Source organism: Oncorhynchus tshawytscha, linkage group LG10, assembly GCF_018296145.1.
Source record: "Oncorhynchus tshawytscha isolate Ot180627B linkage group LG10, Otsh_v2.0, whole genome shotgun sequence".
NCBI lineage: Eukaryota > Metazoa > Chordata > Actinopteri > Salmoniformes > Salmonidae > Oncorhynchus > Oncorhynchus tshawytscha.
In genome coordinates, this window is record NC_056438.1 from 71,659,059 (window position 1) to 71,675,477 (window position 16,419).

The 16,419-nt window shown below is 48.5% G+C and overlaps 1 protein-coding gene and 1 pseudogene across 3 annotated transcripts; one reads left to right on the forward strand and one right to left on the reverse strand.

Moving 5' to 3' along the window:
- The first annotated feature begins 1,420 nt into the window (after positions 1-1,420).
- Positions 1,421-10,495, forward strand: LOC112260835 (midnolin). 3 transcript variants are annotated; one of them, XM_024436195.2, is made up of 6 exons: positions 1,421-2,035; positions 2,430-2,520; positions 2,854-2,916; positions 3,733-4,116; positions 4,621-5,047; positions 9,613-10,495. In XM_024436195.2, exons 1-6 carry the CDS (start codon positions 1,812-1,814, stop codon positions 9,891-9,893), a joined length of 1,470 nt encoding a protein of 489 aa, XP_024291963.1. In that variant the 5' UTR covers positions 1,421-1,811; the 3' UTR covers positions 9,894-10,495. The 3 variants fall into 3 exon arrangements, with proteins under 3 accessions (XP_024291963.1, XP_024291962.1, XP_024291964.1); XM_024436194.2 differs by having other exon boundaries at positions 1,422-2,035; positions 9,610-10,495; XM_024436196.2 differs by having other exon boundaries at positions 1,424-2,035; positions 3,733-3,891; positions 9,610-10,495.
- Positions 10,496-11,642: 1,147 nt separating this feature from the next.
- On the reverse strand, positions 11,643-16,055 carry LOC112259647 (annotated as a pseudogene).
- Positions 16,056-16,419: the final 364 nt, after the last annotated feature.

A 16,419-nucleotide genomic window follows, 5' to 3' on the forward strand; every position in this document is an offset into this window, starting at 1 on the left:
TGTCAGTTATGCATCTATGAATTGTATTTTCTGTATTGTGTATTGCGTTGTGAAGCTTTAGGTAAGTTTTCCAATGTATTACAAATGTTCATAAAAACTTGAACTTGAACTGCAAATGCGTCATGCTTTTCCCTTGTTGATGTCTCTCTTACACCTCTCTGCAGTATGAGGTCCAAAGCTCAAGAGAACAATTGGTCAGGTTCTATACAGAAAGAGGTGTAGCAATGGCCGTCAAAGGACAATACAATCCTGAATAAGATCCAAGTTACACACAGGGAGGGAGGTTGAGATTCATGCTGAGATCGAGACTGTGGTGAGTGGGGGTTATTCTCTCTGCAACAACATTCAACAATAACACCCTCTCGCTTCTGCTCTGCTGTCTCTCTCAAACACTGGGATATCCATTTGAGCATTTCAGAGATAGAGAGAGGTGGGGGAGAAAGGGAGAGAGAATACAAGAGAGAGACAGAGAGAGAATAAAAGAGAGATAGAGAGAGAGAACAAAAGACAAAGAGAGAGAGAGAGACTCAGACAGAGAGCGTTGTCCCTATCCCCAAATATCGCTCTTGTTATTAGGAAGAGGGCAGAAGAAAGAGGATGACAGATGCTGAAAAGGAAGGGATAGAATGAGTGGGTGGAGGAAGGATAGTTGCACTTGCAGAGAACAGAGGATGGAGTGAGCGAGTGCATGAGTAGGTGGATGGAGGCAGGCAGGTGGGCCGGGAAAGGTCTGACGCAGTCTGGATGAAGCGGGGGCGGAGGGGGGCGGTGCTATATTTAGCACCCGATGGGAGAGGTTCTGGCTGCTTTTCTCTGCCTGTCTACGTCATAGAGTCTACGCTGGCCCTCTGGGTGTTATGTGACAGGTGACGGCACGCTGTTCTTTATCAATGAGGAGACTGGACTAGAATACTAAGCAGAGGAGCAGAGAAAGACCTGATGCTGTGCACTGTACAGGATACAATAACTTACAATAACGATTTGAATATACTGTCAAATAAAATAGAACAGAAAATAATAGAATAGAATAGTGATTATTGATTCATTTGCTTATTACATTCCTAATATGTGAAATGCTTGGAAATGCACATTCTATTAAAGTCATAATGTCAATAGACAAAGCAGAAAGGAAATATCCTACACTCACAGCATTTTAAAGGAGCCCATTCTCAAATCAAATCAGTGTAACAGCACTGAGCTCATAACTTCTTCTGTCAATATAAATGATAGTTTGTATCTGTCAAAACATTATTAAAAAAAAAAAGGCAACATAGTTTTTTTTCTGATTACATCACCACCTTTATGAATGGCACAGTGCTTGGCGGTAGGCTACAAGAACGAGGGCGGGTCCTGTCTACACGTGGGTAGCAAGTAGAGCTGATAGGACCATGCGGTCCAACACTAGGCACTCACAATTGATTGGCTAGTGAGGACAGTGGGAGGATTTAACAGTCATCAAATAGAGACGCTTTTACGCATTGTACAGTTCAATGTGTAGGTTTGAGTCTGAGGAAGACAGGGTAGCCAAGAAGAGGCACTATAGGGCAGTCTATTGTGATTATCTATCTTCAGTTATCACTCAGTTACATATTTGGAACACACAGTTCAACTCATAGGCTACTGTACTTGGCTCCATTGATCAATAAAGACAAAGAACATCTAATTATTTATATTCGTCTTCTGGAAAACGGCAGAAGAGTATCGGAGTTGTGTGGGTCAGCTCCAAATAGCCTACATTTAGACAAGCGGATACCAGCTACTCTTTGATACTTCGACCCAAATAACGTGTCAAATAAAGCGCAGCCCAGCGAATGGACCATCATCAACCCGGCACACGTAGCTTCATTCCCCGCGCGGCTCCAGTCTGCGCGTCGGTACCTACTGAATCATTCATGCGCTTGTCCATCAGCTCGACCACAGGCAGCCGCTTCGAGCTCTCTGTGCATCGGGGAGAGACGGTGGAGGTGCTGAGGAGACGACTTTCCCAAAAGCTCAGAGTACCGAAAGAAAGATTCGTCTTGCTGCATAAGGAAACGTGAGTAGCCTAACCCCACTGGGCACATACGTCAATTCAACGCCTATTCCACGTTGGTTCGACATAATTTCACTGAAAGGACGTGGAAACGACGTTGATTCAGTACATTGGGTATGATTTCAAGGGGACCAAATAACAATTCTGATGTAGACTTTTGTATTACATATTTGATGCAATATCATGTAATGGATTTTAAGTCTGGTTCTGCATGAGCCTATAACTTCATCGTCAAACAGGCCTAACTCATAAATGAAATGCATTTATGTGCAGGTGTTCTTTGTAAAATATCGTTTTAATCTCATGTGTGAATAAAAGGCCAAGAATTAATTAATACAAATTCTTAAATGTTTCTATATACACATAGTAATGACCATGTCTTCTAATGTACCCACAGGCGGTTGAGTACAGGGAAACTACATGACCTGGGCATAGTTGATGGGAGTAAGCTGACACTGGTCCCAACTATTGAGGCAGGCTTGTTATCAGTAAGTCATATATTGTACAGTCCATAAATGGTTAACAAAGTTAACACCAGGTATTGAGTAAAGGAAACATGTCTGTAATGTTAAGTATAGTCTATAAAGCTTCAGCCAAGAGGTCTGGACCTTTATAGCAGAGGTGATATTACTAGGTGCTCTGGCAGTTCTCCCTGAACCACTTTTACAACAGAACCACGTGTAAAAAAAACAAACACCAGATTTACTGGGGATGTACTTGCCAGCTTCTGTGTGGCCCTGTTCATAGGTCCTTCTATCGGCATTGATCTATCATATATATATATATATATATATACATTTTTGTTTTCTTTGCTTCCTTAGTCCCAACCATCCAGAAGAGAGCAGACCATCATGCAGGCTTTGGAGAGTTTAACTGAAACTCAGGTTGGTCTCTGATCTTTCACTGGACTTCTGTGTCATAAGATGGCTGTAACACTGTTGTCTCAATGTGGTAGGATTAAAGGCCTATATAAATAAATAAGCAGCATTTTCTTTCTGTCTTCGTTCATACCAGCTCAGTACGGCTGGGTTGTTTCATGAAACAGCAAGGTTGTGCATTTGTGGTTGTTTCTGCATATGTATGTGTGTGTGTGGTTGAGATGGGAAGGAGTGACTCAACAAAGAACAGTTTTCTAAGAAATGGCTAGGTAGTTCTCATTATGGTCTGACTGCCCCCGCCCCAGACTGCACCTCACGTGCACACATGCACGTGCACACGCAGTGACCTAGCCTCCACCACAAGATTAAAATATCACCACTATATAGAGTATATTGGTTATATTTACACCAAATATCAGAAGCCATTTTGTACCAGAATGCAAACCCTCACATCAGATATTACAATGGAGAGGTGAGCAGTTCAACGAGACTGTTGTCGTGACTGCCGTCTTTAGGCCTGATAGCCTCTTTGTTACTGAAGTGTTCTGCTTCGTGACTGGGCTGGGCTAGAGACACCAGACTGATAATAACAAAACAAATCTAAATTGTAATGCCTCTGTGTCCATAGAAAGCAGTTAGCTCTCAGTAAATAGCTCTGAATGTCTGGGGCCATAACACTAGTAGGAGGGTACCAATATGACTTGTCTGTTGAAGCTTATTACATCTTGGATCATTAAGGACCCTTGTAATGGAGAGAGGCAGCAAACAAATAAGTGCTGTAAATATATTAATCAAGTTATTCATCCTTTTCTGTATCTGCAGGTCAGTGACTTCCTGTCTGGCCGTTCACCCCTGACCCTTGCCCTCAGGGTCGGTGAGCACATGATGTTCGTCCAGCTCCAACTGGCCCCCCAGAGTGCCGCTGGGCAGCAGCAGAGTCACCTCATCACCCAGCGAGCAGGCAGAGCTGGGGTTGAACAGGTGCATGCTGCAAAGTGTGGGTCCACTAGGTTCCCTTACCCCAGCCCAGCCCAGCTCTCCTCCAACACCCCAGCCTCCCCTGCCCCTGTCTCCCCTCATACCCCCTCCTCAACCTCTCACGTCACCTACCTCTCTCCCTCACCTAGTGCCCCCCCCCGCTCCACCGACCCCACCTGCTCCAGCCCTGCACCCCAGAGCCCAACCCCTGCCACCACCTACCCAGAGGTGGGACTAACAGATTATTCATAATATTATAATGTGACTATTATGTGTGTATTATCAAATGCTAATGTTAGTTAAATACTTCAAAGCCTGATCCTGTTAGCAAAGCAAGGAATAACTTTTCAATTTAATGTAGTTGCAGATTTATTGTAATATTTATTTATTGAAATATATGACAAGTAGGCTACTGCTATTATCATTATACAGGCTCTATTTTGACTAGACAGGGAGTATCTTATATATATATATATATATATATATTATATAATTTTATATAATTTTGGGGTGGCAGGTAGCCTAGTGGTTAGAGCTTGGGCTAGTAACCGAAAGGTTGCTAGATCGAATCCCCGAGCTGACAAGGTACGAATCTGTCTTTCTGCAGTTTAATCCACTGTTCCTAGGCCGTCATTGTAAATAAGAATTTGTTCTTAACTGACTCGCCTAGTTAAATAAAGGTTAAATAAAGGTTAAATAAAAAATACAACCCTTTCGCCCTCTTTACCACAGGGTGACTGCAGTGTGGCTGGTACTCCCACCTCTAATAAAACAGCTGCCGGGGAACCAGGTGCTGTCATAGAGAGCTTTGTGAGCCATGCCCCAGGAGTCTTCTCCGGGACCTTCTCAGGCACTCTGCCCCCAGCTGGGCAGGACAGGACCAGTACCGGTGTCAAGTCATCCAGACGAGGCATCAACACCATCTTCCAGATCCTCAACGACCTTCTCAGTGCCACTCGCCACTACCAAGGGGCTCCACTGTCCCTCTCCCAGCTCCTCTGCCGCCCTCCCAGCACCCCAACCAGCAGCACTCCGAGTACCCCAACCTCGCCCTTCCCGCCGCCTTCACCTCTCACCCCTGACCTTGTCAGCACTGCTACCTCAGGACCACTTACAGACCACATCAGCCAGGAACAAAGTCACTCATGTAAACCTACTGGTGAGTTGAGGTCCCACAGAATAACCAAAACTTGTCAATGCTGTGTGTAGCTGATTATAGGCAAAACAAAGTACAACATTATGCTGAGACAAAGGATGTTTAGGTTTTGTTATACCATGCTGTCTTTATTCGACTCCTTTTCTTCATAACACAACTAAAGAACCAAATGAATGAGATAGTGATTCTCTTTATTGTCTTCATTGAAAACGTATGTACCGTATGTGCATTAAATGAATGTTTAGCATTCAAGTATTCCTCGTCAGTGGTCTGTCACCTAGTTCTCGCTCCTGCATTCCCAAACCCTAGCGTCATGTTTGGAAACCAGTCCAGCCTTCTCAAGCTAGTCCCACAATAGTTGAGTTCTGGTTCTGCTTAGTGTCCAAGTTTAGAAAGTAGCAGCTGTACAGCAGAGAACACTGGTTGTGAGGGTATTGTTGGAAAGGAGGAAGTGGTTTCTGCACCCCCTATTAATGAACTAGGGTTGTTTATATCCGTTCCCTGACTGCCTACGCATTCATTTGTTCCCCAGTCTGCAATGAATAAGAAAAGTATGTGTGGTTATAAGTGGTTTAGGGCAGAGCGAGCATGTAGCTACAAGGCCCACAGGGGTCAGTTAGTAACAGGAATGCACTCACCGTCACACACACATAGTAACAGGACCTTAACCTTTTAACCTGAGGGTGTGAACTATTGAACTATCTTACTAGCACCTTTTCACCCTAGTGCCGGAAACATACTAATGAACACATAATCATTGGCGACAGTGGCGGCTCTGGGTCACATTGTCAGGGAAACGGCACTGCTCCATTCTTGGAATTAGAATTTATTCCATTTTGTTCATGGGCCCAAAAACAATGCTAGGCTGATTACATGAGTATGGTGCAATGTACTGTACGCTATATATACACAAAAGTATGTGGACACCCCTTCAAATGAGTGGATTTGGCTATTTCAGCTACACCGTTGCTGACAGGAGGGTAAAAGCGAGCACACAGCCATGCAATCTCCATAGACAAACATTGACAGTAGAATGACCTTACTGAAGAGCTCAGTGACTTTCAACGTGGCACCGTCATAGGATGCCAGCTTTCCAACAAGTCAATTTGTCACATTTGTGCCCTGCTAGAGCTGCCCCGGTCAACTGTAAGTGATGTTGTTGTGAAGTAACAATGGCTCAGATGCGAAATGGTAGGCCTCGCAGATAACAGAACAGGACCGCCAAGTCCTAAGGCGCATGGTGTGTAAAAAATTATCTGTCCTCAGTTGCAAAACTCACTAACAATTTCCAAACTGGCTCTGGAAGCAACGTCAGCACAAGAACTGTTATTCGGGAGCTTCATGAAATGGGTTTCCATGGCCAAGCAACCACACACAGCCTAAGATCACCATGCGCAATGCCAAGCTTCGGATAGAGTGGTATACAGCTCTCTGGAGTGATGCTTCACCATTTGGCAGTCCGACAGACTAATCTGGGTTTAGCGGATGCCAGTAGAAACGCTACGTACCCAAATGCATGGTGCCAACTGTAACATTTGGTGGAGGAGTAATAATGCTCTGGGGCTGTTTTTCATGGTTCAGTCTAGGCCCCTTAGTTCCAGTGAAGGGAAACCTACAGCATACGACATTCTAGATGATTCTGTGCTTCCTTCTTTGTTGCAAAAGTTTGGGGAAGGCCCTTTCCTGTTTCAGCATGACAATTCCCCCGTGCACAAAGTGAGGTCCATACAGAAATGATTTGTCGAGACCGGTGTGGAAGAACTTGACGGACCTGCACAGAGCTCTGACCTCAACCCCATCGAATACCTTTGGGATGAATTGGAACGCAAACTGCGAGCCAGACCTAATCGCCCAACATCAGTCCCTCACATACATTTTGTCATGTGGTGTATATGTAAACTCAGCAAAAAAAAGAAACGTCCATTTTCAGGACCCGGTCTTTCAAAGATCATTCGTAAAAATCTAAATAACTTCACAGATCTTCATTGTAAAGGGTCTAAACACTGTTTCCATGCTTGTTCAATGAACCATAAACAATTAATGAACATGCACCTAACAGCTTACAGACAGTAGGTAATTAAGATCACAGTTATGAAAACTTAGGACACTAAAGAGGCCTTTCTACTGACTCTGAAAAACACCAAAGAAAGATGCCCAGGATCCCTGCTCATCTGCGTGAATGTGCCTTAGGCATGCTGCAAGGAGGCATGAGGACTGCAGATGTGGCCAGGGCAATAAATTGCAATGTCCACACTGTGAGACGCCTAAGACAGCACTACAGGGAGACAGGACGGACAGCTGATCGTCCTCGCAGTTGCAGATCACGTGTAACAACACCTGCACAGGATCAGTACATCTGAACATCACACCTGCGGGACAGGTACAGGATGGCAACAACAACTGCCTGAGTTTGTTATACCAGGAACGCACAATCCCTCCATCAGTGCTCAGACTGTCAGCAATAGGCTGAGAGAGGCTGGACTGAGGACGTGTAGGCCTGTTGTAAGGCAGGTCCTCACCAGACATCACTGGCAAAAATGTCACATATGGGCACAAACCCACCGTTGGTGGACCAGACAGGACTGGCAAAAAGTGCTCTTCACTCTTGAGTCGCGATTTTGTCTCACCAGGGGTGATGGTCAGATTCGTGTTTATCATCGAAGGAATGAGCATTACACAGAGGCCTGTACTCTGGAGAGGGATCGAATTGGAGGTGGAGGGTCCGTCATGGTCTGGGGCGGTGTGTCACAGCATCATCGGACTGAGCTTGTTGTCATTGCAGGCAATCTCAACGCTGTGCGTTACAGGGAAGACATCCTCCTCCCTCATGTGGTACCCTTCCTGTAGGCTCATCCAGATATGACCCTGGCATGACAATGCCATCAGCCATACTGCTCATTCTGTGTGTGCTTTCCTGCAAGACAGGAATGTCAGTGTTCCGCCATGGCCAGCGAAGAGCCCATATCTCAATCCCATTGTGCACATCTGGGACCTGTTGGATCAGAGAGTGAGGGCTAGGGCCATTCCCCCCAGAAATGTCTGGAAACTTGCAGGTGCCTTGGTGCAAGAGTGGGGTCGCGTCTCACAGCAAGAACTGGCAAATCTGGTGCAGTCCATGAGGAGGAGATGCACTGTACTTAATGCAGCTGGTGGCCACACCAGATGCTGACTGTTACTTTTGATTTTGACCCCATCCCCCTTGTTCAGGGACACATTATTCCATTTTTGTTAGTCACATGTCTGTGGAACTTGTTCAGTTTATGTCTCAGTTGTTGAATCTTATGTTCATACAAATATTTACACATGTTAAGTTTGCTGAAAATAAACTCAGTTGAAAGTGAGAGGACGTTTATTTTTTGCTGAGTTTATATACTACTTGAATTCCTGCTATAACATTCTTCCTCGTGACCAGTGGTGTAAAGTACTTAAGTAAAAATACTTTAAAGTTCTACTTCTGTAGTTTTTTTGGGTATCTATACTTTACCATTTATATTTGACATCTTTTACTTTCACTTCACTTCTAAAGAAAATAATGCACTTTTTTACACAAATTTTCACTGACACCCCAAAAGTACTCATTACATTTTGAATGTAAAAGTGTCAAATTCACACACTTATCAAGAGAACATCCCTGATCATCCCTACTGCCTCTAATCTGGCAGACTCACTAAACAGAGAACATCCCTGATCATCCCTACTGCCTCTAATCTGGCAGACTCACTAAACAGAGAACATCCCTGATCATCCCTACTGCCTCTAATCTGGCAGACTCACTAAACAGAGAACATCCCTGATCATCCCTACTGCCTCTAATCTGGCAGACTCACTAAACAGAGAACATCCCTGATCATCCCTACTGCCTCTAATCTGGCAGACTCACTAAACAGAGAACATCCCTGATCATCCCTACTGCCTCTAATCTGGCAGACTCACTAAACAGAGAACATCCCTGATCATCCCTACTGCCTCTAATCTGGCAGACTCACTAAACAGAGAACATCCCTGATCATCCCTACTGCCTCTAATCTGGCAGACTCACTAAACAGAGAACATCCCTGATCATCCCCACTGCCTCTAATCTGGCAGACTCACTAAACAGAGAACATCCCTGATCATCCCTACTGCCTCTAATCTGGCAGACTCACTAAACAGAGAACATCCCTGATCATCCCTACTGCCTCTAATCTGGCAGACTCACTAAACACAAATGCTTCATTTGTAAATGAGTGTGCTGCTGGCTATAAGAAAAAAATACAATTGTGCCATCTGGTTTACTTAGAAGGAATTTGAAATTTATACTTTTACTTTTGATATTTAAGTATATTTCAGCAATTACATTTGCTTTTGATACTTGAGTATATTTTAAACCAAATACATTTACCCAAGTAGCATTTTACTGGGTGACTTTAAATTTGACTTGAGTCATTTTCTATTAAGGTATCTTTTCTTTTACTACAGTATGACATTTGGGTACTTTTTCCTCCACTGCTCATGACTCTTCCCGTCTTCTTCCTCCCACCTCCTGTTTTCTCTATTCCCCCTCATCCTCCCTCTTCCTCTCTCAGCAGGCCTGTGTTCCAGTCAATCTGAGGAAGAGAACCAGTCGTTGCGTTGTAAACTGGAGCGCCTTCAGATGTTGATGCACCAGAGACGCCTGCGCAGGCGGGCTCGCAGGGACACACGCACCTCACACCCCTACCCTCCTCACCGCCGTCAACCCTGGTCGCCTGGACGAGACAAAGCCAGCCGCCATAGCAACGGCAGCCTGTCCAGCAGCGAGAGCTCTTCCCTGGACGACCTGGAGTTGCAATGGAAACCGGAGCTACCTTCCGACCTTGTGATGGCATAGAGAGCATGAGATTAAAATAAGTTTGGACCTATGTCATTGGCTGTCCTTTGAATGGCTGAGTAGGAGAAATAAACTGCCCATTTTGGGACTCGATCACACTGCACAAGGACTCTTCATAAAGACAACTGTCCCTTCTTGAAACTGGACATTCAAACAGAACTTACGTAGTATATTGTATGTAAATAGTTCACGCTCCCTTGACTGAGCTTTCTGCGGGTCATATGACACTTCTTTACTGTCAGTCTCTTGCCAGAGTCTGTTGGAACCAGACTCAACGTTTGAGGGTCTACCAGTCACTGTACCTACCATTTTAAACTCATCTGACGCACATCTTCAGTTGCTGTCGTTCACATTGTCAGAACTATGTAGCATTGAGGTTGTCAAGTAGATACGTTTCTGCACATTTGTTCGGACAACTTTATTGCAAGGTTTTGCAGTCGCTCAAGAGTTAAGTGATCATTGTATACAGTGTTCTGATGCATTAAGCAGGTAAAATATAAAATTGATAATGTTCTGATTTGACCTATGTAGACTGTTTAAGTTTGAAGCAATAATTGATTCTGTTCTGCAGACTTTCCTAGGTAATACAAATTCTGAAGTCAGCAATTTGCCTCTTTCCTTTAATTATACTCAACATCCATTTAACAAACTACTCCAACCCTAGACCTCAACGCCTGTATTGAGTGCTGGGGTGTGTTCAGTTCAATTAAACATTTGCTACGTTGTGTGGCGGTTATTACTGCAGGACACTTCTAAAACTTACAGGTGACTTGAAAGTGCAGTGGAGTGTTCCAACCTCTCACAGTTTAGTTGTTCAGAACCAAATTGAATGTTGCAGTACATGTGTTGTACTGAACGCAAGCCCTGGGGTGTTGAAATGAAAAAAATGTTTATTGACAAATTCAGGTAAGTCCCACACCGTTTGCTTCCTAGTGAAGAGCTAGGATCAGGTCCCCCCCGGGCATGTCTTCAAATCCAAGACAACTTAACTTTCATGATGACGCCTTGCTGCGACAATGTGAGGGTGAGTGTAAACAGTCGCCAAATGTTCTGCAACCAGTGTTTATTGGACAAATTCAGACAAGTCCCTCCCATTTAAGAACATTCTGCTATATTAATAACCCCAGGTGTGTAAGGCAATGCTCGGTCACTACCAGCACGACTGACGTTTGATGCGATACTTGCAGTTCCTTGTACAAGGGTCAAAATTGAACTTTGACAATTTAAATTAAAGCAATAAAAGAACACTGCTGTTGAGTCAACCATCTTATAAATACAGAAAGTTTCAGAAAAGCATGTACTCAGGCAGTTCGTGTTCCTACGGTCGGTGCTGGTGATAGGAGACGAGAGTTCGACACTCAGCTGCCCTCTTCCAGCCACAAAGCAGCCATCATGTCTCTTGTTTACGCCAAACATTGGTTATAGCTGCGAGGACTATTTAGACATTAATGCCTCCTGCCTAAAATGACATTTTGGACTTGCCCTCACATACACGTCACGCAAGTTGAGCGCACATATGAATCCAAACACTTTAAAATGTATATTTTCTAAAATCTAGTAAATTGACAAATATCTCCTGGAAATTGATGGGGCCCAGGGGAACATTTCAGAACAGGAGCAATGTTACGAACCTGAGAAATGTGGCTCATGACAAAGTTCTGTGAATAAAGAGTGATCAGCTACACACATTTTCCTATTTGATATCATAAAATTCCTGAATTTTACATCCCAAATAAATCCAGTCAGATGTGAACATTGTAACAGATTTATTCTCCTCAAAAAGTTAAAAATAGGCAAGATTCTTGTAATATTACTCTTGGACCATGATAGGGCCCAAGGTAGCTTCACCTTCCTTCTGCATATCTGAGGAGATTAGAGAACAGTGATGGAATACATTACATTTTAAACTGGTAATAAAACTCTGGCTTTGATTGACACTTACCTAAATCACTGTCCAGATCTCTAGCCTTGCTCACAGCACAGCTGGAGTCACAGCAGCCACAAACCAGGTCATCCCCACCTGCAGCCTTCCAGCTACAGATAAATATGAAGGTTAGTTTATATAGCAGCATGTCAAAGGTACTATACCCACAACCCAGCTTATACATACCCATCTGTGAACGAGCAGGCCTTGTTCTCAGCATCAATGGGGGAAGAGGCTGCAGATGCTTTCAGATGACATGTTATGTAGAGCTGTTGGGAATCATTCTGTGGTTGGAACCTGAAGGACTCCAGCTGAAACTGGATCTTGTCATCCTGGGATCTGGACAGGAACTGGGAGCTGGAGCCGGTCAACTTGGCATCAACCAGACACCTGAGGAGACCAAGGGTCAACGTTAGGCTTCAGGGGTTACATTTAAGGTAATATAAGAGCAGTCAAACTGACAACTAAACTCACCCATGGTCCTCAATGAAAGAATATCTAGGGACAGTGTGGACATCAGGCGCCAAGGTGGCGACACAGCGGTCCACAAAGACACGGAGGGGAACGTGGTGGTACGGCATGACCGAGGCTTCCATGTTGATGATGTCACCAAGATAGTAATGGTTGGAGGGCCTCTCAAACTGCCAGTCAGCTGGAAAGAGGAGTGGCATGTCAGTGGGGGTTTACACAAAGGAAGAGGCTTCCAGTCAGGTTTACCTACCAGTCATTAACCTCAGGGAGAAGTAGAGGAGTTCCTCTGCCACCATGTTGGAAATGTTGGGGATCCAGGTTGGCTTCAGGGCATTGCTGCTCACATCGTGATTCCTAGAAACAAACATGGACTATGGCATTACTCAAACCTCAGAATGATATGGGTTGTCAAAGTGAAGAACGCAACAATAGTTACCTCAAGTAGTGGCACTCAATATCAACCATAGCTGCACTGGTTTTCACTATAGAAGTGTTAGCAAGAGGTTTTGGCTCATAGACAAGCGTGAAGGTGTAGATCAGCACATCCTCAGTCATCTAGGAACAGGATCACAAGTGATGTAGCACAAAGATAATGATTCAGTCAGGAAGTTAAACAGCAAATGTGACATACCGTCAGCTCACTGCCACAGCCATGCAGCTCTGATTCAAAGGTGATCACATGAGCTTCAGCGTCCTCCTCAGTGGCAGCACAACCTCCTAGAGTGATACGCTCTGGCTGTATGAGCCGGCCAATCCCCAGCAGGTCCTGGTTCACCTGCACGCGGACCACACTCTCCCCACACTGAGCCGACACTGTTGGCCGCCACCTGCTTCAGCCGCTCAGACACAGTAGGCCTGTGCTCAGGCTTTGCAACTTCAGGATAGCTCCAAGTCAAAGGGTTCTCAGACGCCTGCTTCGACTGGGAGCTCTCAGGGTCTTCATCCTGGATAGGTTTCTGGCCCAAAGGCAATCCAACAAGATCCTGGCCCACAGGCTGCTCGCTAGGTTCCTGGCCCACAGGCTGCTCTCCAACAGGCTCACTAGGTTCTTGGGCCACAGGCTCACTAGAATCTTGGCCCACAGGCTCACCTACATACTCACTAGGTTCTTGGCCCAAAGGCTGGCCCACAGGCTGCTCTACAGGTTCATGGCCCACAGGCTCTTGGGCCACAGGCTGGCTAGGTTCATGACCCACAGGCTGCTCGCTAGGTTCCTGGCCCACAGGCTGCTCGCTACGTTCATTACCTAAAATCTCGCTTGGTTCCTTTCCCAATAACTCGCTAGGTCCCTGGCCCTCAGGCTCCCCAGGTCCCTGGCCCTCAGGCTCCCCAGGTCCCTGGCCCTCAGGCTCCCCAGGTCCCTGGCCCTCAGGCTCCCCCCTGGCCCTCAGGTCCCTGGCCCTCAGGCTCCCCAGGTCCCTGGCCCTCAGGCTCCCCAGGTCCCTGGCCCTCAGGCTCCCCAGGTCCCTGGCCCTCAGGCTCCCCAGGTCCCTGGCCCTCAGGCTCCCCAACATGCTCACTAGGTTCTTGGCCCAAAGGCTGGCCCACAGGCTGCTCTACAGGTTCATGGCCCACAGGCTCTTGGGCCACAGGCTGCTCACTAGGATCCTGACCCACAGGCTCGCTTGGTTCCTGGCCCACAGGCTGCTGGCTTGGCTCCTGGCCCACAGGCTGCTCTCCAGGTTCATGGCCCACAAGCTCTCCAACATGCTCACTACGTTCTTGGCCCACAGGCTCACTACGTTCTTGGCCCACAGGCTCACTACGTTCTTGGCCCACAGGCTCACTACGTTCTTGGCCCACAGGCTCACTACGTTCTTGGCCCACAGGCTCACTACGTTCTTGGCCCACAGGCTCCTCTCCAACAGGTTGCTGGCCCACAGGCTCACTAGGTTCTTGGTCCAGAGGTTGCTCTCCAGGTTCCTGGCCCACAGGCTGCTCTCCCACAGGCTCACTAGGTTCTTGGCCCACAGGCTCACTACGTTCTTGGCCCACAGGCTCATGGCCCACAGACTCCTCTCCAACAGGTTGCTGGCCCACATGCTCACTAGGTTCTTGGCCAAAAGGCTCGCCAACAGGCTGCTGGCTTTGTTCCTGGCCCACAGGCTGCTCTCCAACAGGTTGCTGGCCCACAGGCTCACTAGAATCTTGGCCCACAGGCTCTCCTACATGCTCACTAGGTTCTTGGTCCAAAGGTTCACCAACAGGATGCTCTCCAATAAGTTCCTGGCTCACAGGCTGCTCTCCAGGTTCATGGCCCACAGGCTCTTGGGCCACAGGCTGGCTAGGTTCCTGACCCACAGGCTGCTGGCTAGGTTCCTGGCCCACAGGCTGCTCCCTAGGTTTATTACCTAAAATCTCACTTGGTTCCTGGCCCACAGGCTCGCTTGGTTCCTTTCCCAATGGCTCGCTTGGTTCCTTTCCCAATGGCTCGCTAGGGCCCTGGCCCTCAGGCTCCCCAACATGCTCACTAGGTTCTTGGCCCAAAGGCTGGCCCACAGGCTGCTCTACAGGTTCATGGCCCACAGGCTGCTCACTGGGAACCTGGCCCACAGGCTCGCTTGGTTCCTGGCCCACAGGCTGCTGGCTTGGCTCCTGGCCCACAGGCTGCTCTCCAGGTTCATGGCCCACAAGCTCTCCAACATGCTCACTACGTTCTTGGCCCACAGGCTGCTCGCCAGGTTCTTGGCCCACAGGCTGCTCGCCAGGTCCCTGGCCCACAGGCTGCTCGCCAGGTCCCTGGCCCACAGGCTGCTCGCCAGGTCCCTGGCCCACAGGCTGCTCGCCAGGTCCCTGGCCCACAGGCTGCTCGCCAGGTCCCTGGCCCACAGGCTGCTCGCCAGGTCCCTGGCCCACAGGCTGCTCGCCAGGTCCCTGGCCCACAGGCTGCTCGCCAGGTCCCTGGCCCACAGGCTGCTCGCCAGGTCCCTGGCCCACAGGCTGCTCGCCAGGTCCCTGGCCCACAGGCTGCTCGCCAGGTCCCTGGCCCACAGGCTGCTCGCCAGGTCCCTGGCCCACAGGCTGCTCGCCAGGTCCCTGGCCCACAGGCTGCTCGCCAGGTCCCTGGCCCACAGGCTGCTCGCCAGGTCCCTGGCCCACAGGCTGCTCGCCAGGTCCCTGGCCCACAGGCTGCTCGCCAGGTCCCTGGCCCACAGGCTGCTCGCCAGGTCCCTGGCCCACAGGCTGCTCGCCAGGTCCCTGGCCCACAGGCTGCTCTCCAGGTCCCTGGCCCACAGGCTGCTCCCCAGGTCCCTGGCCCACAGGCTGCTCCCCAAGTCCCTGGCCCACAGGCTGCTCCCCAAGTCCCTGGCCCACAGGCTGCTCCCCAAGTCCCTGGCCCACAGGCTGCTCCCCAAGTCCCTGGCCCACAGGCTGCTCCCCAAGTCCCTGGCCCACAGGCTGCTCCCCAAGTCCCTGGCCCACAGGCTGCTCCCCAAGTCCCTGGCCCACAGGCTGCTCCCCAAGTTCCTGGCCCACAGGCTGCTCCCCAAGTTCCTGGCCCACAGGCTGCTCCCCAAGTTCCTGGCCCACAGGCTGCTCCCCAAGTTCCTGGCCCACAGGCTGCTCTCCAAGTTCCTGGCCCACAGGCTGCTCCCCAAGTTCCTGGCCCACAGGCTGCTCCCCAAGTTCCTGGCCCACAGGCTGCTCCCCAAGTTCCTGGCCCACAGGCTGCTCCCCAAGTTCCTGGCCCACAGGCTGCTCCCCAAGTTCATGGCCCACAGGCTGCTCCCCAGGTTCATGGCCCACAGGCTGCTCCCCAGGTTCATGGCCCACAGGCTGCTCCCCAGGTTCATGGCCCACAGGCTGCTCCCCAGGTTCATGGCCCACAGGCTGCTCCCCAGGTTCATGGCCCACAGGCTCTCCAACATGCTCACTAGATTCTTGTTCGAAAGGATCGCTAGGTTCCTGGCCCAAAGGCTCGCCAACAGGCTGCTGGCTAAGTTCCTGGCCCACAGGCTGCTCTCCCACAGGCTCACTAGGTTCTTGGCCCACAGGCTCAATAGGTTCTTGGCCCACAGGCTGCTCGCCATTTTCATGGCCCACAGGCTCCTGGACTACAAGCTGCTCTCCAACAGGTTGCTGGCCCACAGGCTCACTTGTGTCTTGGCCCACAGGCTCGCCAGGCTCCCG

Coding starts and splice junctions, on each gene's coding strand:
- LOC112260835 (XM_024436194.2), top strand. CDS start 1,812: ATGGACCATCATCAACCCGGCACACGTAGCTTCATTCCCCGCGCGGCT. Junction 2,917..3,732: donor AGAGTTTAACTGAAACTCAG/GTTGGTCTCTGA, acceptor CTGTATCTGCAG/GTCAGTGACTTCCTGTCTGG. Junction 5,048..9,609: donor TCACTCATGTAAACCTACTG/GTGAGTTGAGGT, acceptor TTCCTCTCTCAG/CAGGCCTGTGTTCCAGTCAA.